Raw genomic sequence first — 21,189 nt, forward strand, 5'->3', positions numbered from 1 at the left:
CAATTTGTCAGACTTGAATAACATTTTAAATATACATAACTTTTCATATAGCAATTCTTCTAAAAATCTAGAGAGTAAAATGCTAGCTTAGAATGTTCAAGGCCCTTGGTTTGATACCCAGACTGCCAACAAAGAAACAAGTAAAAGAATCTAGAAATATATCTACACAAGAATATGTAGCAGCATTTAAACACTAGAACAACCTAAGTGTCCATCAATGGGGAATAATAAAATAGGGTATATTCTTTCTATAAAAGGTCCTACTGTTAAAAAGAGTATGTACTGACAATGAGAGCCCAAGTTATAACTCAAGTGAAAAAAGCAAACTTAAGAATCCTAACCATAGAAACTAAAGACAGTGTGTGCCTGTTGTATGTGTATGAGTACGTGTGTGTGTGTGTGTGTGTGTGTGTGTTTCACGAAAACAGTCTTGCAGGATTCACCCGTTAGGCGTTGTTGTTTAATAGGAGACAGAAACAGAAGAGATGTGAAGGGGAATATTTGCTTTTAATATATTCCACATCATTTTAAATTCTGGCAAAAAAGCATGCATAATTTTGAAATTTAAAAAATAAAATAGGACAAGGTCAATAATCTTTATTTTGTGAAGTTATCAGAATTAGGTGAAAGACCCCAGTGCAATGTCCATCCCTTAGATAAGACTTCTTCCATGGAAGGTTTTTTCGTTGCTTTTATTGCTATTATGATGAGGTGGACAGGCCTTAGCAAAACCAAGTTCCCCTTGTGTATCTGGCACTGCCCACTCTGATGGTGCCCCTTGTCTCCTTCTGGGGAATCCTACCCTTCACTGTGCCACCCATGTTACCATTCCTCTTCCTCTGGGTGAATCAAAGATTTTGACACTTGACTCCTGACACATACTAACACTTCAGTCATATTTCTGGTTCAAATCTAACCCCAGCTGCCACAATCTAACTGTGTGACCTTGAACAAGTTCCCTGACATCCCCAAGCTCAAGTTGCTATATCTGTAACATGGGGTCAATTAACCCAACCTTGTAAGATGGAGTGAGAATTAAAAAAGAACCCACAGAAATGGTTCAGTAGACCACTAGTTGTATATTGTCATAGAAGCTCAAAAAGCACTTTCTATTACAGACAGAAAAAAACATCAGGCCCAATAGGAGAAGTTTGTAAAGGTGAGTGGACAGGGAGTGGGGTTCTATGCAGCTCTAGCTTTTTCCTCAACACAGCCACACCTCAGGGCATAGATCCACCTGCCCACCCAGTTATGTATCAAATTGGAGTCCAGAGGATCAACATGCCCTGACAGGTTCTCATCCCAGGCTGCTCTGGGTCCTCATGGAGCAGATACATCCAGGAACTCACCTTGACTAGGTGTACTTTGCAGGCCCCTACGAAGTCAAACGGGAGCCCATCAAATGTGCGGTAATGCCGGTCTCCATAGGCAGTGCAGGTGGAGGCACAGGGGTACAGGGTACATTGGAACGAGCCCTGCTGGCACACACTGAAACACACACACAGAGACCAGCTTGCAGAGCACATGCCACTTAATATATGAATGCCCTTGAGGAGCCATTGCTCATTGAATGCACACTGTGTGCCCTTAAGTGAGTCAACAAACATCATCAAACTCCAACTGAAGCTTGGAGGGCAGAATTGTGATTCCCATTTTATGTAGGAGACACTGGACCTTCAGAGAAGTTAGGAGACACTGACCTTCTGAGAGGTTAAGTATGCATAGTCACTAAATAGTGGAGCTGAGATTTAACTTAGATCTTTTTGACTCTGAAGTCCATATTCTCTTTTTTCACTCCATTCAATTCATTCAACAAATATTAAGTGACTACCGTGACAACAGGCACTCTTCCAGGAGTTTGAGACATATCAGTGAATAAAACGGGGGGGGGGGGGGCAGTGCTCTGCCTTAGAAAAACTTCTGTCCTAGAGGTGAAAGACATGCACTGAACATTTTAAAAATAAAAAGTATGTGTAAATAATATAATATGTTAGAGGGCAATGAGTGATATGGAAGGAACAGGATGAAGGCATATTGTGGCAACAGATTATATTTTTAATATAATATATTTATTTTGATGGTCAGGCGACATGTCTGCAGAGACTTAAAGGAGGTGAAAGAGTTAACTATATGGACATCTGGAAGATGAGAATTCTGGGAGAGGAGTATAGTCTGCAGAGGCTCTGGGGAACACTTAAGAGATAACATGGCTAGAATGGATGGCACAAGAATAAGATGGTAGAAGAACTCAAAGGGATAATAAAGATTCAGATCACATAGGTCCCAGAATGCTGTAAAAATGTTAGCTTTTGCTAGGAATGAGAGAGGACATAGCTGGAGGGATGGATTGTGGGAATGACATGATCTGACTTGTGTTTTGCTTTGGCTTCTACACAGAGTCTAAGCTGAAGGGGGTTGAAGAAAAGCAGAAAAGCCAGTCGGGAGGTTACTACAATAAATAAGAGAAGAGATGATGGCAGCTTGGAGTAGGGTAATAGCAGTGGAAGGAGGAAGATGTAGTCTCCAAAATATTTGGGGAATATTTTGAAAGCAGAACTAAAAGGTTGGATATGGATAGTAAGAGAGAAGACTCAAGGATTACTCCAGGTTTTGTGGCATGACCAACTGCAAGAAAGTCATTAACCTGGATGGGAAAGGCAAAGAGAATAGCAGGTTTGAGGGGGAAAGATAAGGTGATCTGTTTAAAACACACTGAGTTTAAGATTTCCATTAGCCATTCATGTGGTAATGTCAACTAGGTAGTTGGGTGTCTGTGTCAGGAGTTCAAAAGAGAGATGTTGGCTGCAGACAGAAATCTGGAAGCCATCTGCACATGGATGGACCTTACTATTATAAGGAGTTTACCAAGGGAACGAGTACACAGGAGAGAAGAGGTTCCTTGGGATGTCCCAGCCCAAATGGGTCAGAGAAGGAGAAGAACCAGCAAGAAAGCTGAGAAGGAGAAACAGGAAAGGTAGCAAGAAAATCAAGAAGGCATGGTGCTCCAGAAGCTACTTGAATAAAGGAATCAAGGCAAATAAATGACCTGCAGGTGATCAATGTGTTAAATGCCACTAATAGGTCTTGGAAGGTGAGGGCTGAGAAATAAACTCTGGGTGCAGCAACATGGAGGTTACTGGTGACCTTGGTAGGAACAGTTTCAATGGAACACTGGGGAAAATGCCTGATTAAAATGAGCTTAAGGGAAAATGGGAGAAGAAGAATTGGGAACAGCAAATATAGATAACTTTTACTGGAGATTTGACAATAAAAGATTATCAAAGAAATGGAGCAATTGCTCAGAGGTTGAAAGTTTATCAAATTGCATAATGTTATGCAATGGGGATGATCCAGTGGAGAAGGATAAACTGATTAAATGGGAGAGAAAAGGGAGAGTAGCTGTTAACACCCTTGAATGGGTGAAAGGCGCTGTGGTTTAGAGCACAGGTGATAGGATTGGTTTTAGATAGGCATACCATATCATACCATATCTGGCAGAGCACTCTTGGAAAAGTCTAGGCTAGCTAGTCCTAATCTCTCACCACATGTACCTGGCATTCCTAGTTACCTCCAGTCCATCACAGTCATGAAATCATACATATACTGGGCTATATATCCTTCAGACACCTGCACAGAGTTCCATATCTTGATATTATTTCCAGGACTTCTGGGGTCTGACAGCCAGTACTCCAACCCTATATATACACCTTGACCTATCTGGGGGAAAGCCTTGAAGTAGATGGTCTTGACTGTGAACCTACTGCAAACATGGAAAGAAATGCCATGCCCATCATATGGGCCAGGGAAACAGAACAGTTTTGACCTCAGCATGGAACAGGAACTGGGGTCCAGCTCTTAGCCAATTAGATGAATCTCTAAGATAGAACCTCTCTGAGATTCTCTGCTAAGTTTCTGGGCCCCAGTGTAGGGGCTGCCTGTTCATATCAGGCCACCCTTGGCTGGTTCTTAACATTAGAATAGTGTCTGAGTTTGCTCTCCAACATCAGGACACCAGTTTATTATTTCTCAGCCCTTCCCCTCTCACTGTCTCCATCAGAAGACTCAATCTCTACTTTCCACCATACTCCCTGCTGCTTGGCCCAGCACAGGCTCTACAGAACTAGTCCTAAGACTCTTTCCACAGAGTCCAATTCAGGTATATACATTCCCACATATGTGTACTTACATTGCTGAACATACAGTGTGAAAATATACTCACATATGCACTCACTCACTTTTTATATATGGGCATGTATATATTCTTAGAAAAACACAAATGCACATTTACACATATATGTTCACTCCCATGTGAATATAAAATGCTTATCTAATGCACACAGATACTGATGAACTTTGCATATAGATCCATATACATACAAATATATATAAACACACCTATATACATACACAAATTCCTACTTGTAGGTATTCACGAACATACTCAGATTTATGAATGCCTGCCATTTCAGAGACATGCATGTTCACCTAAGAAGTCTGTGCATTTTGGATTTGTGCTCACATTTATATGCTCATATAAGTTGCAAGCACATGGTTATGGTTTATATACATTTATACACATGTCTGAACAAACTCACATTCATGCAAATACACAAAAATATTACAAAATATAATTTTATGTATTTACACCTGTATATGTACATAACCCCCACATACAACATAAAAACACACAACATGAATATGAACACTATGGAAAGGAAATGATAGACTCTATGCATGATAACACATTCCATAATCATGCACTTTCCAGTAAAAAGCAAACCCTGTTTAGAGTTCTTACTTACCAGGTATGGCAGGGAGACATCACCTGGTCCCCAGGGAAATACTCCTTCCCTTTCCAAGTGCATGGGCACTCTTCTGGTAGGAAACATGCATCCCCATGTCTGAGCAGGCTGTAGGGACACAGCAAGCAAGTGCTCAAGAGAGCATTCTTTCTTGATCTGCCATCTATGCAAAACCATGCATCTCATGGATGTCTTGGAGTGGATCTCAGCCTTTTCCTGAAAAGAGACTAACCGAGAACCCACTGTGTAGCCTGCTACTATCCAAGGAGGCTCAGAGGCACCTTGGTGAATAAAGAAATCAACGACAAGCAATGCCCAGTTTGGAAGATTCTGCTATCCTTCAGCAAGTAAGGCTAAGCTTACTAGTCAATGCTTCCCTGGTCAGGCAGATGTCAGTTGCTCCTTAGATACTAGCTATAAACTAATGAACAGACCAGGGACATGGGCATTGACACTCCAAATCAAGTTGTTCATGGAGCTTTCAGATCACAGGCCCAAAGTCATTGTGCTACCACCTTCCAGTTTGATTTCCATGAAATCTGACCCACTCTCAGGCAGGAGCCAGGGACATCTCAGGGAATTTATTGAAGTTCTCAGGTGCAACTCTAACCATGTCTGAGCATCATCAGGATACAATCTGGGGCAGGGGTAAGAAAATAAGCATTGACAATAAGCAATTTTTAGTTCAATTTCAGGATCTGCTTAGGACAAGTTATTTAACCTTCCTATTTTACTTTTCAAAAGAATGTAAGTTCATGGTTTTAAAAGAAACAAAGAGAAAAGCACTGCAGGTATTATATTGAAAAATGTCTCTTGTTAATTCTTCCCTATCTCCAGATTTTCCTCCTGGAGGCACTTTCTGGACTATAGTACAGGAAAATGAAACTCGGGCAGTGTACAATGTGTCACTGAGGAAAAGAGACAGAAACTGGAGTACAGGGCTTGTGAGGTGGCTGAATATGCAGGTCTGTATATAAAAGAGGAGAGATCTGCTCAGAGAAGGAATTCCAGAATTCTGCTTAAGTTACCGTAAGTCTTTAACCAAATATTAAATTTCTCATGAGGAAAGATTCTAAGGGTTGGCAAGAAATGGCCATTGAGAAAATGTAAAATTAATGGAGATTTCTGATACAGTACAGTACTGGAACATGTCAGGATTATGACCAGCTAGAATAGAAAGACTTTTCTTCACACTCCAGGACTTGGGAATAGAACTACTATAGGCAAACTAACAAATTCAAACACAAGTCTTAAAAAGATCATGCTAATAAACCATGTAGATTAATTGCCTACAATATCAAAACTCAACACTCAATAAACAAAGTCAACAAAATACAGCATAAAACAATGTAAAATTCATAATGTCCAGCATCTAGTACAAATTTTGTAGATATGTGAGGTGGGGAAATATAACCCAAAACTAGGAGAAACTAGAAGAAAAATCAGTCAATAGTTACAAGAGATTCCAAAATGATATACATAATAGAATTAGCAGATAAGGACTTTATGTTACTATAAATATATTTAAGCTTTAAAAATAAGGCAGACATAGTGAGTGAATAGTAGAAGAATTTCAGAAGAGACATAAAAATTATTTTTAAAAGAGGAAATTCTTAAAATTTTAATATAGTTTTAAAAATTTGCTAAAAGGGCGTAACAACAAACTAAATACTTCAGAAGTGAAGAATAATAGCCTTGAAGATGGACAAAAGAAATGGTTCAATCTAAAGAAGAAAGCCTAGCGGAAAAAAATGCAGTTTCACTGACTTATGAGACAATCAGGTATTCCAGTGTAATTCCAGGGGAAATAACCGGAGCTGAAATACTATCAGTTTTGATGAAGCTCAGTGAACTCTAAACAGAATAAATGCATATACAAAATATGTAGGCATGTAGTCAAACATCTGACAGTGATGGAGAATGTTTAAAAAGTCAAGACATTACATAGCAAGGGAATAATGATGAAAATTAAACTAGTAAAAGAAAAAGGTTAATCTAGAATTCTGCATATTAAAGAAAAGATTGATAAAATTTGACAACTCCTGGCTAGAATGAATAATAAAGAGAGAGAAGAGAGGAGAGGAGAGGAGAGGAGAGAATAAAGAAGAGTGGGGAGACAAGAAAGAGAGAAACCTGAAATTACCAATATCAAGAACCAAAAGGAAACATCACTACAGATCCTACACATATTAAAAGGAAAATAAAAGAACAGCATGTACAAAGTTAAGTCAATAAAGGTAACAACTTAGGTGGAATGGACAATTCCTTAAAAGACACAATCATGAAAGCTTAGTCAAGAAGGAACCTGGAAAGCCCAATATGTATTAAACAAATTGAATTTGAAGTCAAAAGCATCTCAAGACTGGTAAATTTTATCAAGTACTTAAAGAAGAGACAATACCAATTCTAAACAAATTCTTCCAAAAAAATTAAAAGTAAGATAATATTTTTTCAACTCATTCCTGTAAGGCCAACATTACTCTGATACCAAAATCAGATGAAAACATCTCAAGTGGAGAAAAAACACAGAAAAATATCTTCCATGAACACAGAATATTAAGTAAACTGGGGTCTATCCTGGGAATGAATGTTGGTTTAACATTCAAAAATAAACTGATGCAATTTGCATCAAAAATAACAAAATAAATAGGAAATGATATGTGATGTTTTAATAAATAAAATCAATCAACAAAATTCAGAGCCCATTTATTATAAAATGTTCAGCATACTAGAAATAAATCTAGTAAAGGATATCCACCAAAAAACTATGACTAATATTATCATTAATGATAAAAGAATGATTGTTTTACCCCAAAATAGAGGAAGGTAATAATTTTTACTCATATTACTTCTATTCAAAAGTATAGAGTAGGTTCTATTCATTGTAACCAGACAAGGAAAAAAAATACAAAATGTAAAGATTAGAAATGAAGAAGATAAACTGTTTTGATTCACAGATGATATGATTATGTATAGAAATCCAGGAATCTATGAAAAGGTCAACAGAACTAAATAAATGAATTTAGCAAGACTGAAGAATACAAAGATAGTATACAACAGTAAACTGTATTTCTATATTCCAACAATGAACAAAAATGAAACTAATAAAAAATACTTATGATATCAGAAAAACATCAAATACCTGTGAATAAATTCAATGACAAAGATGCAAAACCTCCTTTGAAAACTATAAAACACTGCTGAGAGAAATGGGAAAAGACCCAATAAATGAGGAGATAATATCACATTTGTGGATTGTACAACTCTCTGATATTAAAATATGGTTTCTTCCCAAAACAATTTATAGATACAACACAATCTCAATCAAAATCCCACAGACTTTTTTTGAGGGATAGCAATAGAAATGGACAAATTGATTCTAAATTTACATGGAAATGCAAAGACCTAGAAGTGCCAAACAACTTCTGAAAAGAACCAAGTTAGAGAACTATCACTTACAGATTTCAAGGCTTGCTCCACAGTTTTAGGAAACCAGACTGTGTGATAATGACCTAAAGAAGCTCCATAACAACTAAGTGGGACCTACTGTTTTGTTGGGGAAATCTAAAATGTTAGTTTTTGTAGTTTTGTTTCTTGTTTTTTGTTCTTGGCACAACCAAGTTTCTGGAGTGGAAATCTTTCCCATCTCTAGATGGGAGGCAAAATCTCCCTGCCACTATCTGGGGAAACCAAGCTAGGGAAGGAGGGCTGGGATCCAAGTGGCTTTCACTTTGCCTGTTTCCACTCTCCATCACCCCTACCTTGGTGCCTCTATGATCAAAAATATCTGGTTTCGTTTCTCTAGATTTGTGTGTGTGTGTGTGTGTGTGTGTGTGTGTGTGTGTGTGCGCGCTGAGCCCAGGGCCTTCCATATAAGCAAGTGCTCTATCACTGAGCTGCTCCTTATTGGACTTGCAACTCATCCTCCCATCTTTATCCCACCACCCCTTTCTGAGATGCCTTCAGCTGAACTTCTGAAGCTCTCAACATAGCGTTCTCCCCAGAAGGCATCAGCTGTCAACTTCTGCTCTGCAAGGTCAGTCTACACACCCACCCATGTTCCTCCTTCAAAAACTATTGCCTGATCTTGTGCTACTGTTATCTCCACTTCTTTCTCTTTGTGCCTGCAGGTTTATACCTTTTTTATTCCATTACCAACATTCCATTGTGGTTATGGGAGGAAGCAGAAAAAAAAGCACTCTATTTTACCCAGTCACTTAACCTTTCTAAGCCTCTGTTTTGTCATTCATAAAATGTGGGTAATGATACCTTCCTCCCAAGGTCATTTTGAGAATTTAATTATAGGCCTGGGAACAATGCCCAGCACCAAGTAAATACACAATAAATATTATTTCCCTGACGCTCTTTTCCTCATAATTGCATCAACCACCAGCATCAAGGCTGGCTTATATCACCTTCCACCATCACCCACAGGCCCTTTCTGCAGGGTCTTCACAGCCACCCACCTTACACTGCTCCCTCTTTGTCCTTAGCAGACATGCCTACATACCTGAGTGCCTATGTGCCCACCACAGGGAAGAGTATGTGTGACTCAGGGCTGCAGCCTCTGCGCTCAAGTTGCCCTTAGCTTGTAGAGTGAACATCCTCTCACCTTTTAGAGGATCAACTAATTCATGGGGGCATTTACAAATGCATGAAACCAGATGAGGAGAGACAAAGCTATTGGTTCACATAGAGCATTTACTCCGTGCCATTTTTTCAGAAGAGGGAAAGGAGACTCACTTGGGGTATCAAACTAATCATTCATTAAGTGGCAGAGCCAGGATTCAGGCTCAACTCCAGAGTCTGCTCATAACCACCATACTTCACTGCTTGGGGGCCCCCAGGCCTTTGTTAAAGTACCCAGATACAAATAAATGTGGAGCAGCACAAACAGCTCTGACTCCTGCAGTGGTCAGGCCTCAGATGCCTGCAATGGCTCCAGTGTTCTTTGGAGCAATGCACAGCATCCAAAGATTCTTAGCTGCACTATGGAGACAGAATGGTGACCAGATGGCCCAGAGGTGACTTTGGCTCAGAGGGGCTGGTAAGGATGATAGTGAGGCATCTTTGGGAGCCCTATCCAACAATAGGGCATTTCAAGATAGTGGGAAATGCCTACCCTTCCCATAGTAATGAGATTGTAATAATCCCCCTTTGGTAAACCCCTATGGAATATGCGTCAGTTCCTTATAGGCCATCTGACACAGCTCTCAATAAAATCACTGGCAGGACCAAGCCCAGAGTTCAATCCTCCCAGGATCTAGTCCAGTGTTTCCTCCCTCGTGCCTTTGAGGTCTGTCACCAAGGTAAATGGGGGATTACCCCTGTTCTTGACCCCAGAGCCCTAGCTTTTCCTGACCTCAGTCATAGCTTTTCCTGAACTTGTAAACACAAAACAGTGCCCCAAAGGACCTTCTGTGACAAAGACACTCCTCACAAGGTCTGGGACCCACATGGCCATGGGTGACCTAGGATTCTGTGCAGGCTCTCTTGTGGAAGCTCTATTCTGGGAAGAGGTAGGCTCATGCCCCACATTGTGACTTCTGTGTAGGTAACCAAACCCTGGACCTCATACAGCTGGCATGCTGTCAGCTAAGAGGTAGGGTTTGGAGTAAGGAAGCTTGGGTATAAGTCATGGTTCCTTGGGCAGACCACTTCCAGTGCACCTGCCCCCGTCTCAGTTTCTTTATCTGCAAAATTAGAACAAACATTCTCTCCTCTTTTCTCTAATGGTTGCTCTAATATCAAAGGAGGTAACACTAAAGTGTTCTTAACAAACAGTAAAATTCTAACGGGCCATCCCCTCCCCTTCCCAGCCTAGAAGCCCTGATCCTCATCTCATTTTCCTTGGCTCCCAAGCCTTGACAAGATCTACCAGCTGACCAATAATCTCTTCATTGGCTGAAGAGCACAGCCCAGTTCTGACAAGTCATGGGATGCCCAGTGGTCTTTTTGGCCCAGACCCAGGATTAAGCATTGGCAGAGCTGGGTGCTGGGTCCCAGTGTACAAAGCACCCAGAAGGTACATCCTCATAACTCAACTCCTGCAACTCTTACATGACTTTGATGGGCAGCATTTTGGAGATTGAGGAGGGAGACTATTTTCATTGGGTGGGGCCTTTTTCTTCAAGGATTCCAGGGAAACCCGTCTTCTACCTGAGTACGCTGCTCAGAACTGTGCAGGGAAAGAGGTTGGGGGCTGATATATGGGTTTCCTCTTGCATGGTTTTCAACCTATTGGGTCTCAAGGGCATGCCAGACACCCAACTCAGAGCTTCCTCTTTGGTACTTCCACTTAATCTATCTGTTAAGGTGGTAGGCATTATTATTATTCCCATTTTACAGATGAAATACAGCCTCAGAAGCCAGGCACCTTCTTCACTCAAGGTTAAGAAGCAGAGCTGGGCAGAACCCATCCCAGTTTGGATCCCCAAGATCCTCTTCTTTCTCAGCCCACTGGCATCATAGTTGCCCTCAAATAGTTCTTCCCTTCCTTCCACCCCCACCTCCACCCCACACATCTGTGGTCCCTGACTCTGCCACCTTTTATGCAGGAGAGACCATGGCAACAGGAGTCCCTACCCGTGGGGACAGGCACAGCCCGACAGGCAGGGACCATGGGCTGGCCTGCTCAGGTTCAGTAGCTGCTGCTCACACGTCCTCTCTCTGCTCAGCTCAGGGTCTGTGTGCACATCACTGCAGTTCACAAAGACCTGTCCTGTTGGGCAGGCTGCAGCTGAAAGATAAGAGGTGGGTGTTGCAGCTCTTGGGCTTGGAAGTAGGCTATTGCTTCAGGATGACCCTGGAGCCCTGGGACCTGCACCTGGAGGAGGCTGCTCCTGGGGCCTTGCTTGAGTTCCCACATATACATTACATAGGAGGGAGGGATGTGTGCCATTATATTACAAGACAACCATCACTAGGACCCATGACTGAATAAGTCCTCCATATCGGGTGCTGTTCCAGGCACTCCCCATGCATTATCTTATGTAACCCTGCAACCACTTTGCAAGGTATTATTATCCCCCTTTTCTCATATAAGGGAGTGAAGCTATTGTGCTTTAAAAAGGCACACAAATGAAAGAAAGGGCACAAGGGGGACCAGGAGAGGGGTCAGAAAGAAGATAGCCAAACTTCATGGTGGGGTGGCCAAAGGATGGAACAACAGGGACAGTAAACTTCCTGTCACTTGTTTCTGTGACATAAAACGAGCCTCTCTCCCTAAGCCTTCCATAAAGTCTGCCATATACATTTGTACTTTAATTTTTTTTTGTTTAGTTTTGTAGTATTGGGGATTGAACCCAGAGCCTGGCACATGCTAGGTAAATACTTGGTCACTGAGCTACATCCCCAGGCCCTCACCTGCACTTTGTTGACCCTTTTAGGGAAATCAATAAAAGGCCACTGAGGTCCATGCTCAGGCTGGGATGGAGATGGAAAAAAGGAATAGCCATGTCCCAAACAGGCAGAAATCTGAAGCCAGAAATGATCAAAAGAAAATCATTTTCAGGAATATACATAAAACATGGGAAGGATGTAGGAATTTGAATTATCTACAAAAGCAAAAATGAAGGCTTGGGGAGGTGAAGTGAGTTGCTCAGGGTTGCACAGCTAGTGAATTCTGATCAGGATTTGAACCTAGGCCATCTAAGCTTACAGGCTCAGCTCTTAACTGCCTGCCACATGATTATTCTCTCTCTTTGCTAATCTTTATTTTTAGTGGGCTCCTCCACCCTAAGAGACTCTCCCTAAGTGCTCCAGGCCCCATGCCCTACCCCACCTCTAAGCCCCTCACAGGCTGACCGATCAATGTTCTATCTACCCCAATTTCTGTTTCCTGGGAGAGTCTCAAAGGCCTAAGGTGTCCTCTCCATCTCTATGACCCAAGGTTCAGTGCTGGGGAGGGCAGAGCCAGACTAAGTAGATATTTGACAGCTTAGACCAAGAAAATCCAGGATGTAAGGAGTTTGAGAAACTGCACTGAATACTCCAGAGGTTTAGGGTGGGGCTAGGGCAGGGATTCAGGATGCCAAGAGGGCAAAGAATATATAAGTTTCGTGTAGAGCAAAAGCTGAGATGGGCTCCCATGTCCCTATCAGCACTCCACATCCCCCACTTTCTTCTCCACACCCCACTCCCAAGAGGAGCCCCCAGAGAGTTCCAGTCCTTCCAATCACCCTCACCTGGGGCTCTGCTATCACAGCTCATGACTCCATCTTTGCAGTGGCTGCAGAGAGAGAAGTGGGGCACTGGTGTTAGCTGACCTGGTCGCTGCAGGACCCACATACCCCATAGTACTTCACTCAGATTGCTGCAGGGATAAGACAGACATCCCCACTCACTGTCCCCCTGTCCTCATACAGAGGGGGTAGTTGGGTGCCACTTTAAGGAAGGCTCCATTCAACTGCATTGTCTTCCATTAGCAGCTTTAGTAGAGAGAGGACAATGAGGCTGTTACCCAGGGAGCTCACCAGTGGCCCAGAGATGGGATGTCACTGTTTCCAGGGGGATAATCCATGCCTTGAAAGTGGCAGGAGCACTGGTTCCTATAAAAACCAAGAAGAGAGAAATGTAAGTGGACTCACAAGCTGGAGGGACTTCCAAGGACAGAGGGCCCACCCTCAGACATCCAGGGACATGAGGATACAGAAAGAAGTAATGATATTTACTGTGATGTGTCACACTTCTAGGAAGTGGGAAAGCTAATCTGGCACCAGCAACAGAGGTCAGGGTTGGGTGCCACATTCAGGCCATCCATCAAGCTTAGATAAGGACAGCCCTACTGGTCTCTGTCCATTCCCACAACTAGCCTCATTTGGACTGAGGAAGGGAGAAATGGTAAGAACAGAGCTCCCGTTCCCAGAGCCCCTGCTTCCCAGAGCGCCTGCATCCTGCTGCAGCTGTTCTGATCAGCTGCACCCAGCATCTGTTCTGACTGGTCAGTGCCATGCCACACTTGTTATATACTGATGCTTGGCTGGGGACACTGAATCAGACCTTCCACATACATTGTGTTATCGACTCCTCATGGGGATTTTGGGAGGTAGGAATTCTCATGCTGTCGTGACTCTTCTGACTTCTCTGAGGGAAAAGGCTGTGTATCTCATCACACAACACCAAAGCACCTGCCAATATGGCACATGCAGGTCAGGGTTGGAAGGGATACTTGGAAGGGATGCCTGAACTCATCCAACACCAGTGCCTCTCCACTACTTTCTCCCTATATAACACAAAGACTCCTTCTGTTGGCAACACTCATGGTCACAGGATAGGGGCAGGGCACGCATACGAAACTCAACAGAGGATTCTGTAGCTTGAAAACCTGGAGTTGTTCCTATTTCTCCCCTACAGAGGCTTCTCTCCAATACTTCCCCTCACTGGAATTCATTATTATACTATTTTCTAGATGGAGAAGCAGAAGCTAGGGAGCACCAACAGCCTTGACAGGACCCACATACCCCATATTGAGCTTGGGACTGGCTGGACTGACAGTGTAGCCTTGACAAGTGCCTCAGGATCGTGTGGAGTCACCTCCTACCACTCTCTTCCACTCTGCCCTCCAGTTGCACTGGGAATCCTCCTTGAGCTGAGCTCAGACCTCCCCTCCCCTGAAGCCTTTCCCTCACTTCCCTCAGGTCTCCACTCAGACCTCACCACATGTAGGTAACAGTACAGAACTCTTTGCCCTTACTCTGTAGGACTTTTTACCATTGGGGCCTTGAGGTTCTGTTGGTTTAGTTTCACTCCCCTGGAGTGTGAGCTCCATGAAGGAAAGACCATTTTGTTCATTACTGAATTTCCAGAGCCTAGAAATGTGTGGAACACACTAGGATGAAATAAATACTTGTGAAAGAAGAAAGGAGGAAAGGGAGGCTGAAAGGGAGGCCCTCTTGACTCCATGGGTTGTTCTGCTCTGTGGGAAAGACAGAGCGAGTGGCCTGAAGAGCCAGAGCCAAGGAGAGGACCAAGAGGAGAGAGCCCCCCACCACTTTACCCACCAAGATCTGGCCTGACCATAAGATAAGGCAGGGACAGGAGATATCCAATCAGGATCCCCAGTCTTAGAGGCTCTGGAGATCCCAACCTCTCTCTGACCTGATTCACAGGTCAAGCTGGCTCACTTACCTGGGGACACAGCGGTCTGCTTGGGCATCCAGATAGGTGTCTGGTGGACAGGTGCATCCCTCTACACACTCATTCTTGCTAAAATCACTATCACCATCAGGTCCACAGGCCTCAGGGCTGGCCAGGTCTTGACAGGTTTGTCCACATGGGGCCACACAGGGGCTGTACTCCTTGGTGGCCTTACAGGATAGTGCTGCAGTGGGAAGGGGAATCATGGTTTGTCTTTCTCATCCCCATAACAGTGTAGAATGGTGGGGTGTCATCCTGATGTGAAGAACTGAGACCCAGAGATGTTTAGACACTTGCCCAAGGTCACAAGCAGATCAAAGTCAGAATTGGGATTTGAACCCAGGTCTGGCTCCAGAGTCCCACTGTCTTTCTAGTAAAGTAGGCGGTGGGCCTTGTCTACCACTGGCATTTCCTTTTCCCTGCAGGACACTGCTCATAGATAGTGATATTGGGTGAAGAGGGGAAGTGACCACTCCTGATGGCCCTGAATCTAGCCTATGAATCCCATGGGTGTGTGCATGCACATGCACCTCCATTCTTACTTCCAAAGCTATAAAGATCAACTGTGCTCCTAAGACTCAGGGCCACTCTCTCCTCATCTGGCTATGGTCCCACTCCAGAGGAGCCTCCCACAGTGTCAGGGGCAATAGACCTACTGAGACTGTCAAACTCAATTGTTCTCAATCTAAGCTGGACATTAAAGGCATGTAGGGAGCTCTTTAAAAATGCTATTGTCTCTGGGCTGGGGATGTGGCTCAAGCGGTAACACGCTCGCCTGGCATACACATTCGATACTCAGCACCACATAAAAATAAAATAAAGATGTTGTATCCGCTGAAAATATATTTAAAAATTTTCCCTCTCTCTTTAAAAAAAATGCTAATGTCTCTACCCCAGTGTCAGATATGCTGTCTTAGTTGATGCCAGATGTGCCTTAGATGTGTGCAATTTAAAAAAAAAAAAAGTCCTATGATGTTCTAATATGCAGCCAGAGTCATAATCCACTGACTCTGTCCAATCACCTCTGGAAAACTTTGGTTCAGAGAGGTACAGGGTCTTGCATAGGGATACAGCAGCACATTACCTGCAAGGCTAGAATAGAATTCACATCTCCTGAAATCCAGTATAGTGTCTTTTCCATTTATTCCAAAACTTTGCTAAGAGCTCACTGAGAGCTGGGCACTGTGTTGGGAATGAGGGCACAGAGATGACTAAGAAGAGGAAGGAGGGCATAGTTCAGATGGGGTGGCTATTAAGCCATGTGTGCACCAAAACTTGAGGGCCTCTAAGCCAGTGCTCTTTAGAAAGCTCATTCTGCTACAGTGAGAAGGTAGTTAGGACTAGGGCAGTGGCAGTGGAGGTGGCAAAAGTGGGTGAACTTGGGACTGGCTGGACTGACAGTTCTTGGAGATGATCTGAGGTGAAGGTAAGAGAAGCAATTCTGAGTGATATGGCCCCGGTGTCAAAACCAGGTCACCAGGGGACAGAAGCCCCCGTCAGAGATGGAAAGTACAGGAGAAGCTGGCTGTGAGAGGCAAAGTCAGACTCAGGAGCAGGAGATAAAACCCAATGGAGAGTCTAGGGGGCAATGAACATCCAGGACTGGAGTCCAGGCTCCTTCAGCCCACACCATATCAGCACACTCACCGCAGGCTGGCAGGTTGGCACGGAAATTAACTGGCAGTCCATGGCGCTGGCACAGATGGGCATAGTGGGCCAGTGTGGCACATAGGCAGGGCTGCCCACAGCGGCAGGCATCCCGGCGGCACTGCTCAAAGTAGGGCACAGGGCTCAGGTAGGCAGAGCAGGGTGCAAATAGCTCCCCCATGAGCACGCTGCAGGACTGCACTGCATAGGAGGCTGGGAGCAGAGGACAGGTGGTCAGGGGTCTGATTTGCCTGATACCCCAGGACTCAGCCTCTACCTCCCTGGCCACAGCTGAGGGGACTGGGGATTGTGTGTGTGTATGAGTGTCTATATGTGCATGTGTGTATTTGTACAGTGGAGATGGAGGCAGATGCCTCAGTGCATGGCTGGCTGGGAGTGTGTTGGTGTGTCTTAGTAAGTCTGAGTGTGAATAAGTGGCTGGCCTTGGACATAGGTAGAAATGACTATGAGTGTATATGTGTATGCATGCACTCATGTCATGATTCTACCTTGTGCCAGGCACGAATCCATCTGGTAGAGGGAGACACAGGCGTGAACGAAAGTAACAGAAGTCCCTGCCCTTATGGAGGAGGAGATAGTTAAAGGAGATAGTAAATAATTAAATACTAAATTATACTAAATACTAAAGAATCTAAAAAGTAAGAGAAAGCAAGGAGGAGAACAGTAAGTGTGAGGTGGGACAGAAGGGCCAGTAAATCTTAATTCAAGTAGTCAGGAAGGCCCTAGTGAGAGGATGACATTTGAGCAAATAGATGAGTCTTTTCAAAGAGCATGTGGCTGTCTGAGGGAAGAACACTACAGGCAGAAGCCACCATGAGTGCAAAGGCTGGGAAGAAGATAGATCTGGCTGCATAGGAAGAACAGCAAGGAGGTCAAGGCAGCCAGTGTAGAGTGGAAGTCAGTGAGATAAGGGCATGGGCAGAGAGGGCCTAGGGGAACCACTGAGGACTTTAGCTTTCACTCAGTGTGAATGTGTATGTACATGACAGTGGTAGAATATGAGGCTTCCTGTCTACCCAGCCCTCACCTCTTTCCTGTCCTGTTCCCGTGGCTCCTTCTATTCTTATCACTCCTATGAATATGACCAACATCCTTATGTCCAGAGTTCCCATCTCATTTCTCTCAAAGCAGTCCCACCCTCAACTCTATGACTTCCCTCTGCCCCCACCTCACCGGCTTGCAGATGCACATCACAGGGGTCCAGTGGGGAGCCAGAGACCAGCGGAGAGCAGGCAGATAGTGTTTTCCAAGAATTGCCAAAGAGTTGTGGGGTGCTTTCAGGCACACCCACAGGGGACCTGCAGCCATGTACAGCCATATTCACATACTTGCCCATATGGACTCAGGGGCACATACAGATCCACCCACTTGCTCCTATACACACATAGCCATAGTCTAAGCATGAGCACACACTCAAAGGCACACATGTATTCACCTAAATGTGTCACAGATACAAGCCCATACAAACCACTTGCATGCACCCCCAACATACACATACACACAGCACAAGAATATGTCAGACACACAAATAGCCCAGGCAATCTACACAGCCACATTCAAACATACAATGGAAGGGCACATGGGCACATGCACATAAATGCAACACATTAAGATTCAAAAGAATCTGAAAATGAGTTTAGGACCACATATTGCCTGCCTTCTACACCCACACAAGATCTTCATGTCAAAAAGAGAAATAAGAACATCATGAAGAGCACCAAATGTCACCAGGTTACGACTTTCTCCCCCTTTCCTTCCTGAAAATTCCTTGGCTCTGCCTTTGGCTCTCTAGGTAGGAAATAGTCAAGCAAGGAGTGTGAAGGAAGAAAGGGTGACAAGCATGCTTTCCTGACAACCAGACTCCAAGAGTCACCAAACTCTAGTGTAGGTGGCAGAGTAGAGAGAGGTCATAGTCTGCACTGATGCCTGGCACCCACCATGCCCACATTATTGCTTCAGGGCAGTGAAAGCATGCCTGTTATATAAAATAGTACTCCCACCCAGAAATTACATATGGGAGGGTGGCAAGCAACCCACATGCTAAACCAAGGTCTGCTCCCACCACCTGGCCAGCTTCCCTAACATCATCCCTACCAGGCAAGACAGAGAACAAAGCTACATTTTTTAATGTACATGCATTAAAAGCTCTCAGCTTTTTCTTGTTCTTGTTTTCTACAGAAAACCTGACTTCTCATTCTTAGCTAAAGAATGCCTCTCATGTTTCCTTCTGCATTGTCCAATGGCCAGAACCTTCAGCTCCAAGATCTCTCCTTTGTTCTCCTTTCTCAAAGTCCTGTTCCTGTCCATTCCCAAGCTCCAAGAGTCTTTCTTTCAATTCTGTTAGGTCATGCAAAACAGCTGAATTCGGGAAGACTCGTGGTGTACAAACTCAAAAGCCTTCAAAAGCATAAGGTAGGAAAAGCTTATTGGTTATATGAGCTTCCCGGGAATGTTGGTGTCCTTGGCTTACTGGGGGCTTGCACTCACCTAAATGAATTTACAGTCAGTTAAAATCATGAGCCAAATCAAATCCAGTCTGAGGTTCCCCCAATTTTAAAACTTCCCTACAAAAACAGTATTTCTCAAGGTACGGTTCATAGATCTCAGGTACTAGAATCTCAGTGGTGCTTATCAAAAATGAGATTCTTGGGCCCCACCTTTTGTCACATTCATGAGAAGCAGGGCCCAGGAATCTGTATTTAAAGGAGCTCCCCAAATGACTGTTCTGCGCACAGAAGGCTGGGAACTAGTGCTTTAAAGAACCTACTTCAATTTAAATATAGAAGAATCCTTAAGGCTGCACAGGAGGCAGAGCTAGGGCCCACAGGAGACACTTCCGTGTAGTGTCCCGTGATACTTTCCCGCAAAGAACCCGTCTCCCCTTTGCCTTCCGGTTCCGGGGCAGGGGGCACGTACAGGAAGTCATCTTGCGTGTTGCCATTGAAGGTGCCACAGAGGCCCACGGTGTCCTCTACCCATCTCTGGTCCACCTGTAGGTACAGCCGCAGCCCTTCCCGGTCGTAGAGCACTCGCACCCCCACGTTGGTCCTCACCCGCAGGAACACAGAGGACAGCCTGCGGATCTCAAAGGCATCTGGACAGGAACCAGAAAGGGGATATAGGAAGTCTGGCCATTGAGTCCCGGACCCACTGACCACTCCTGTACCTGTGTCCAGTCCAGGCTGCAGACCCCCCCAGCCACAGGGTTGGTTTGAGGGTCCCCTGAAGAAAACCTGTTTAATGATGAAATGAGGACCATGGGATAATCAGGCAGCCTGAGCTGAATTTTTTATTTTAGCCTTCTGGTACTAACAGTTACAAATTTGCTCTCCTAAGGAACTGGTATGTTTCCTCCTTGAGCACAAGGAGAATTCTGTAACCACCAATTCTCTCCAGAATGGTCATCAGGAAGCCTACAATATAAATTACAGATTCAATTGTAGCAAATTAAAAATTTAGATTCAATTGTAACAGCTTTTACATCTTTCATGACTTGCATATCTGTGGTTCTTTTACACCCAGTGAATCCCCACTCTTCTTCATCTTGAATAGCTATTCTTTGGCTGGCCAACCAGCCTCCCACCCTCCATTCCTCCCTCCCTTTCTTTTTTCCTAATTAAAAAAAAAAAAGGTCTTTTGTTCTATGTTTTAGTTAATAGTTTTGCCTCTTCCATTAAATGTGTTCCCTGTAAGCTTCCTGTAATCTCTGTGTAAGTCCCTTGTGAATACTAAGTATAAGGATGGGAAAGAGCCCCATTCATGAGAAACCATCATACTTCTGTGAAGAACACTGTCATGTTGAGGTGAGGACAAAGACACATTTTAGGAGCCAGCATTTCTGGAACAAAAGTATCCCCTAGCTGATCCCCATGGCACTAGAATGTGAGTTCACCCCTATGTGGCAGTTCCTTTGGCTGGAGGAGCCTGGAAAAAGAGGCCTGAATAGACAGTTCCCAAATAGCTGTTTTGACCATTCTAAGCCTACATACCATCTGTGTAGGGTGGGGTGATCTTGTACTGGTCAAAGAGAAGGACATCTCCTGCCTGGGTCAGTGTCACCTGCCTCCGAGGGTCCTGGTGCAGAATCACTGACACTGACTGGACACAGGCTCCATCCTGGTTCTGAAGAGAAAGAAGGGCCAATGGGTTGGTCTCTTTGCCCTGCTGGCCCAACAGGGCCTTACAGGGACAGAGATCCAGTCCAGTTTGAGGGGCAGGCTCCTCAGAGTAGCAAACAAGCCCAAAGAATATCTGGGATCATCTAACCAAATGCCTTCATCTGGGCAATGATCAAACAGATGCTTAAATTGGAAGAGTTAGTAGAAGATCTAGGGTAACAAAAATTGTAGCTCTCAGGTTGTCTAAAAACATGAACAGAGATGATACACAGATAACCCAAACTCTAACCTTGGAAATACTGGCCCAGACCTGACCACAACCCCAAACTTTCAGCTTCATTCTTTTATGGGCATTTATATATAGCTTTTCCCATGTGTCACATCCTGCACTCCATTTCAGGCAGGAAAAAATGAGCTAATATTCTCTAGGCCTCAGTTTTCCATCTCCAAAATGGATAGTATAC

The 21,189-nt window shown here is 44.0% G+C and overlaps 1 protein-coding gene across 1 annotated transcript in view; it reads right to left on the reverse strand.

Annotated features, from left to right (window-relative positions):
* Otog (otogelin) overlaps window positions 1-21,189 on the reverse strand; it is a 75,990-nt gene that overhangs the window by 36,620 nt on the left and 18,181 nt on the right. The window contains exons 16-25 of the mRNA XM_027942266.2: window positions 20,597-20,729; window positions 19,524-19,701; window positions 17,781-17,905; window positions 16,587-16,799; window positions 14,931-15,123; window positions 13,277-13,351; window positions 12,989-13,032; window positions 11,388-11,541; window positions 4,803-4,910; window positions 1,350-1,488 (exon numbers count right to left, since the gene is read on the reverse strand). Coding sequence (XP_027798067.2) covers window positions 1,350-1,488; window positions 4,803-4,910; window positions 11,388-11,541; window positions 12,989-13,032; window positions 13,277-13,351; window positions 14,931-15,123; window positions 16,587-16,799; window positions 17,781-17,905; window positions 19,524-19,701; window positions 20,597-20,729 — 1,362 coding nt within the window. The remainder of the gene's footprint in view (window positions 1-1,349; window positions 1,489-4,802; window positions 4,911-11,387; window positions 11,542-12,988; window positions 13,033-13,276; window positions 13,352-14,930; window positions 15,124-16,586; window positions 16,800-17,780; window positions 17,906-19,523; window positions 19,702-20,596; window positions 20,730-21,189) is intronic.

Source organism: Marmota flaviventris, chromosome 9 (genome assembly GCF_047511675.1).
Source record: "Marmota flaviventris isolate mMarFla1 chromosome 9, mMarFla1.hap1, whole genome shotgun sequence".
In the NCBI taxonomy this organism is placed as follows: domain Eukaryota; kingdom Metazoa; phylum Chordata; class Mammalia; order Rodentia; family Sciuridae; genus Marmota; species Marmota flaviventris.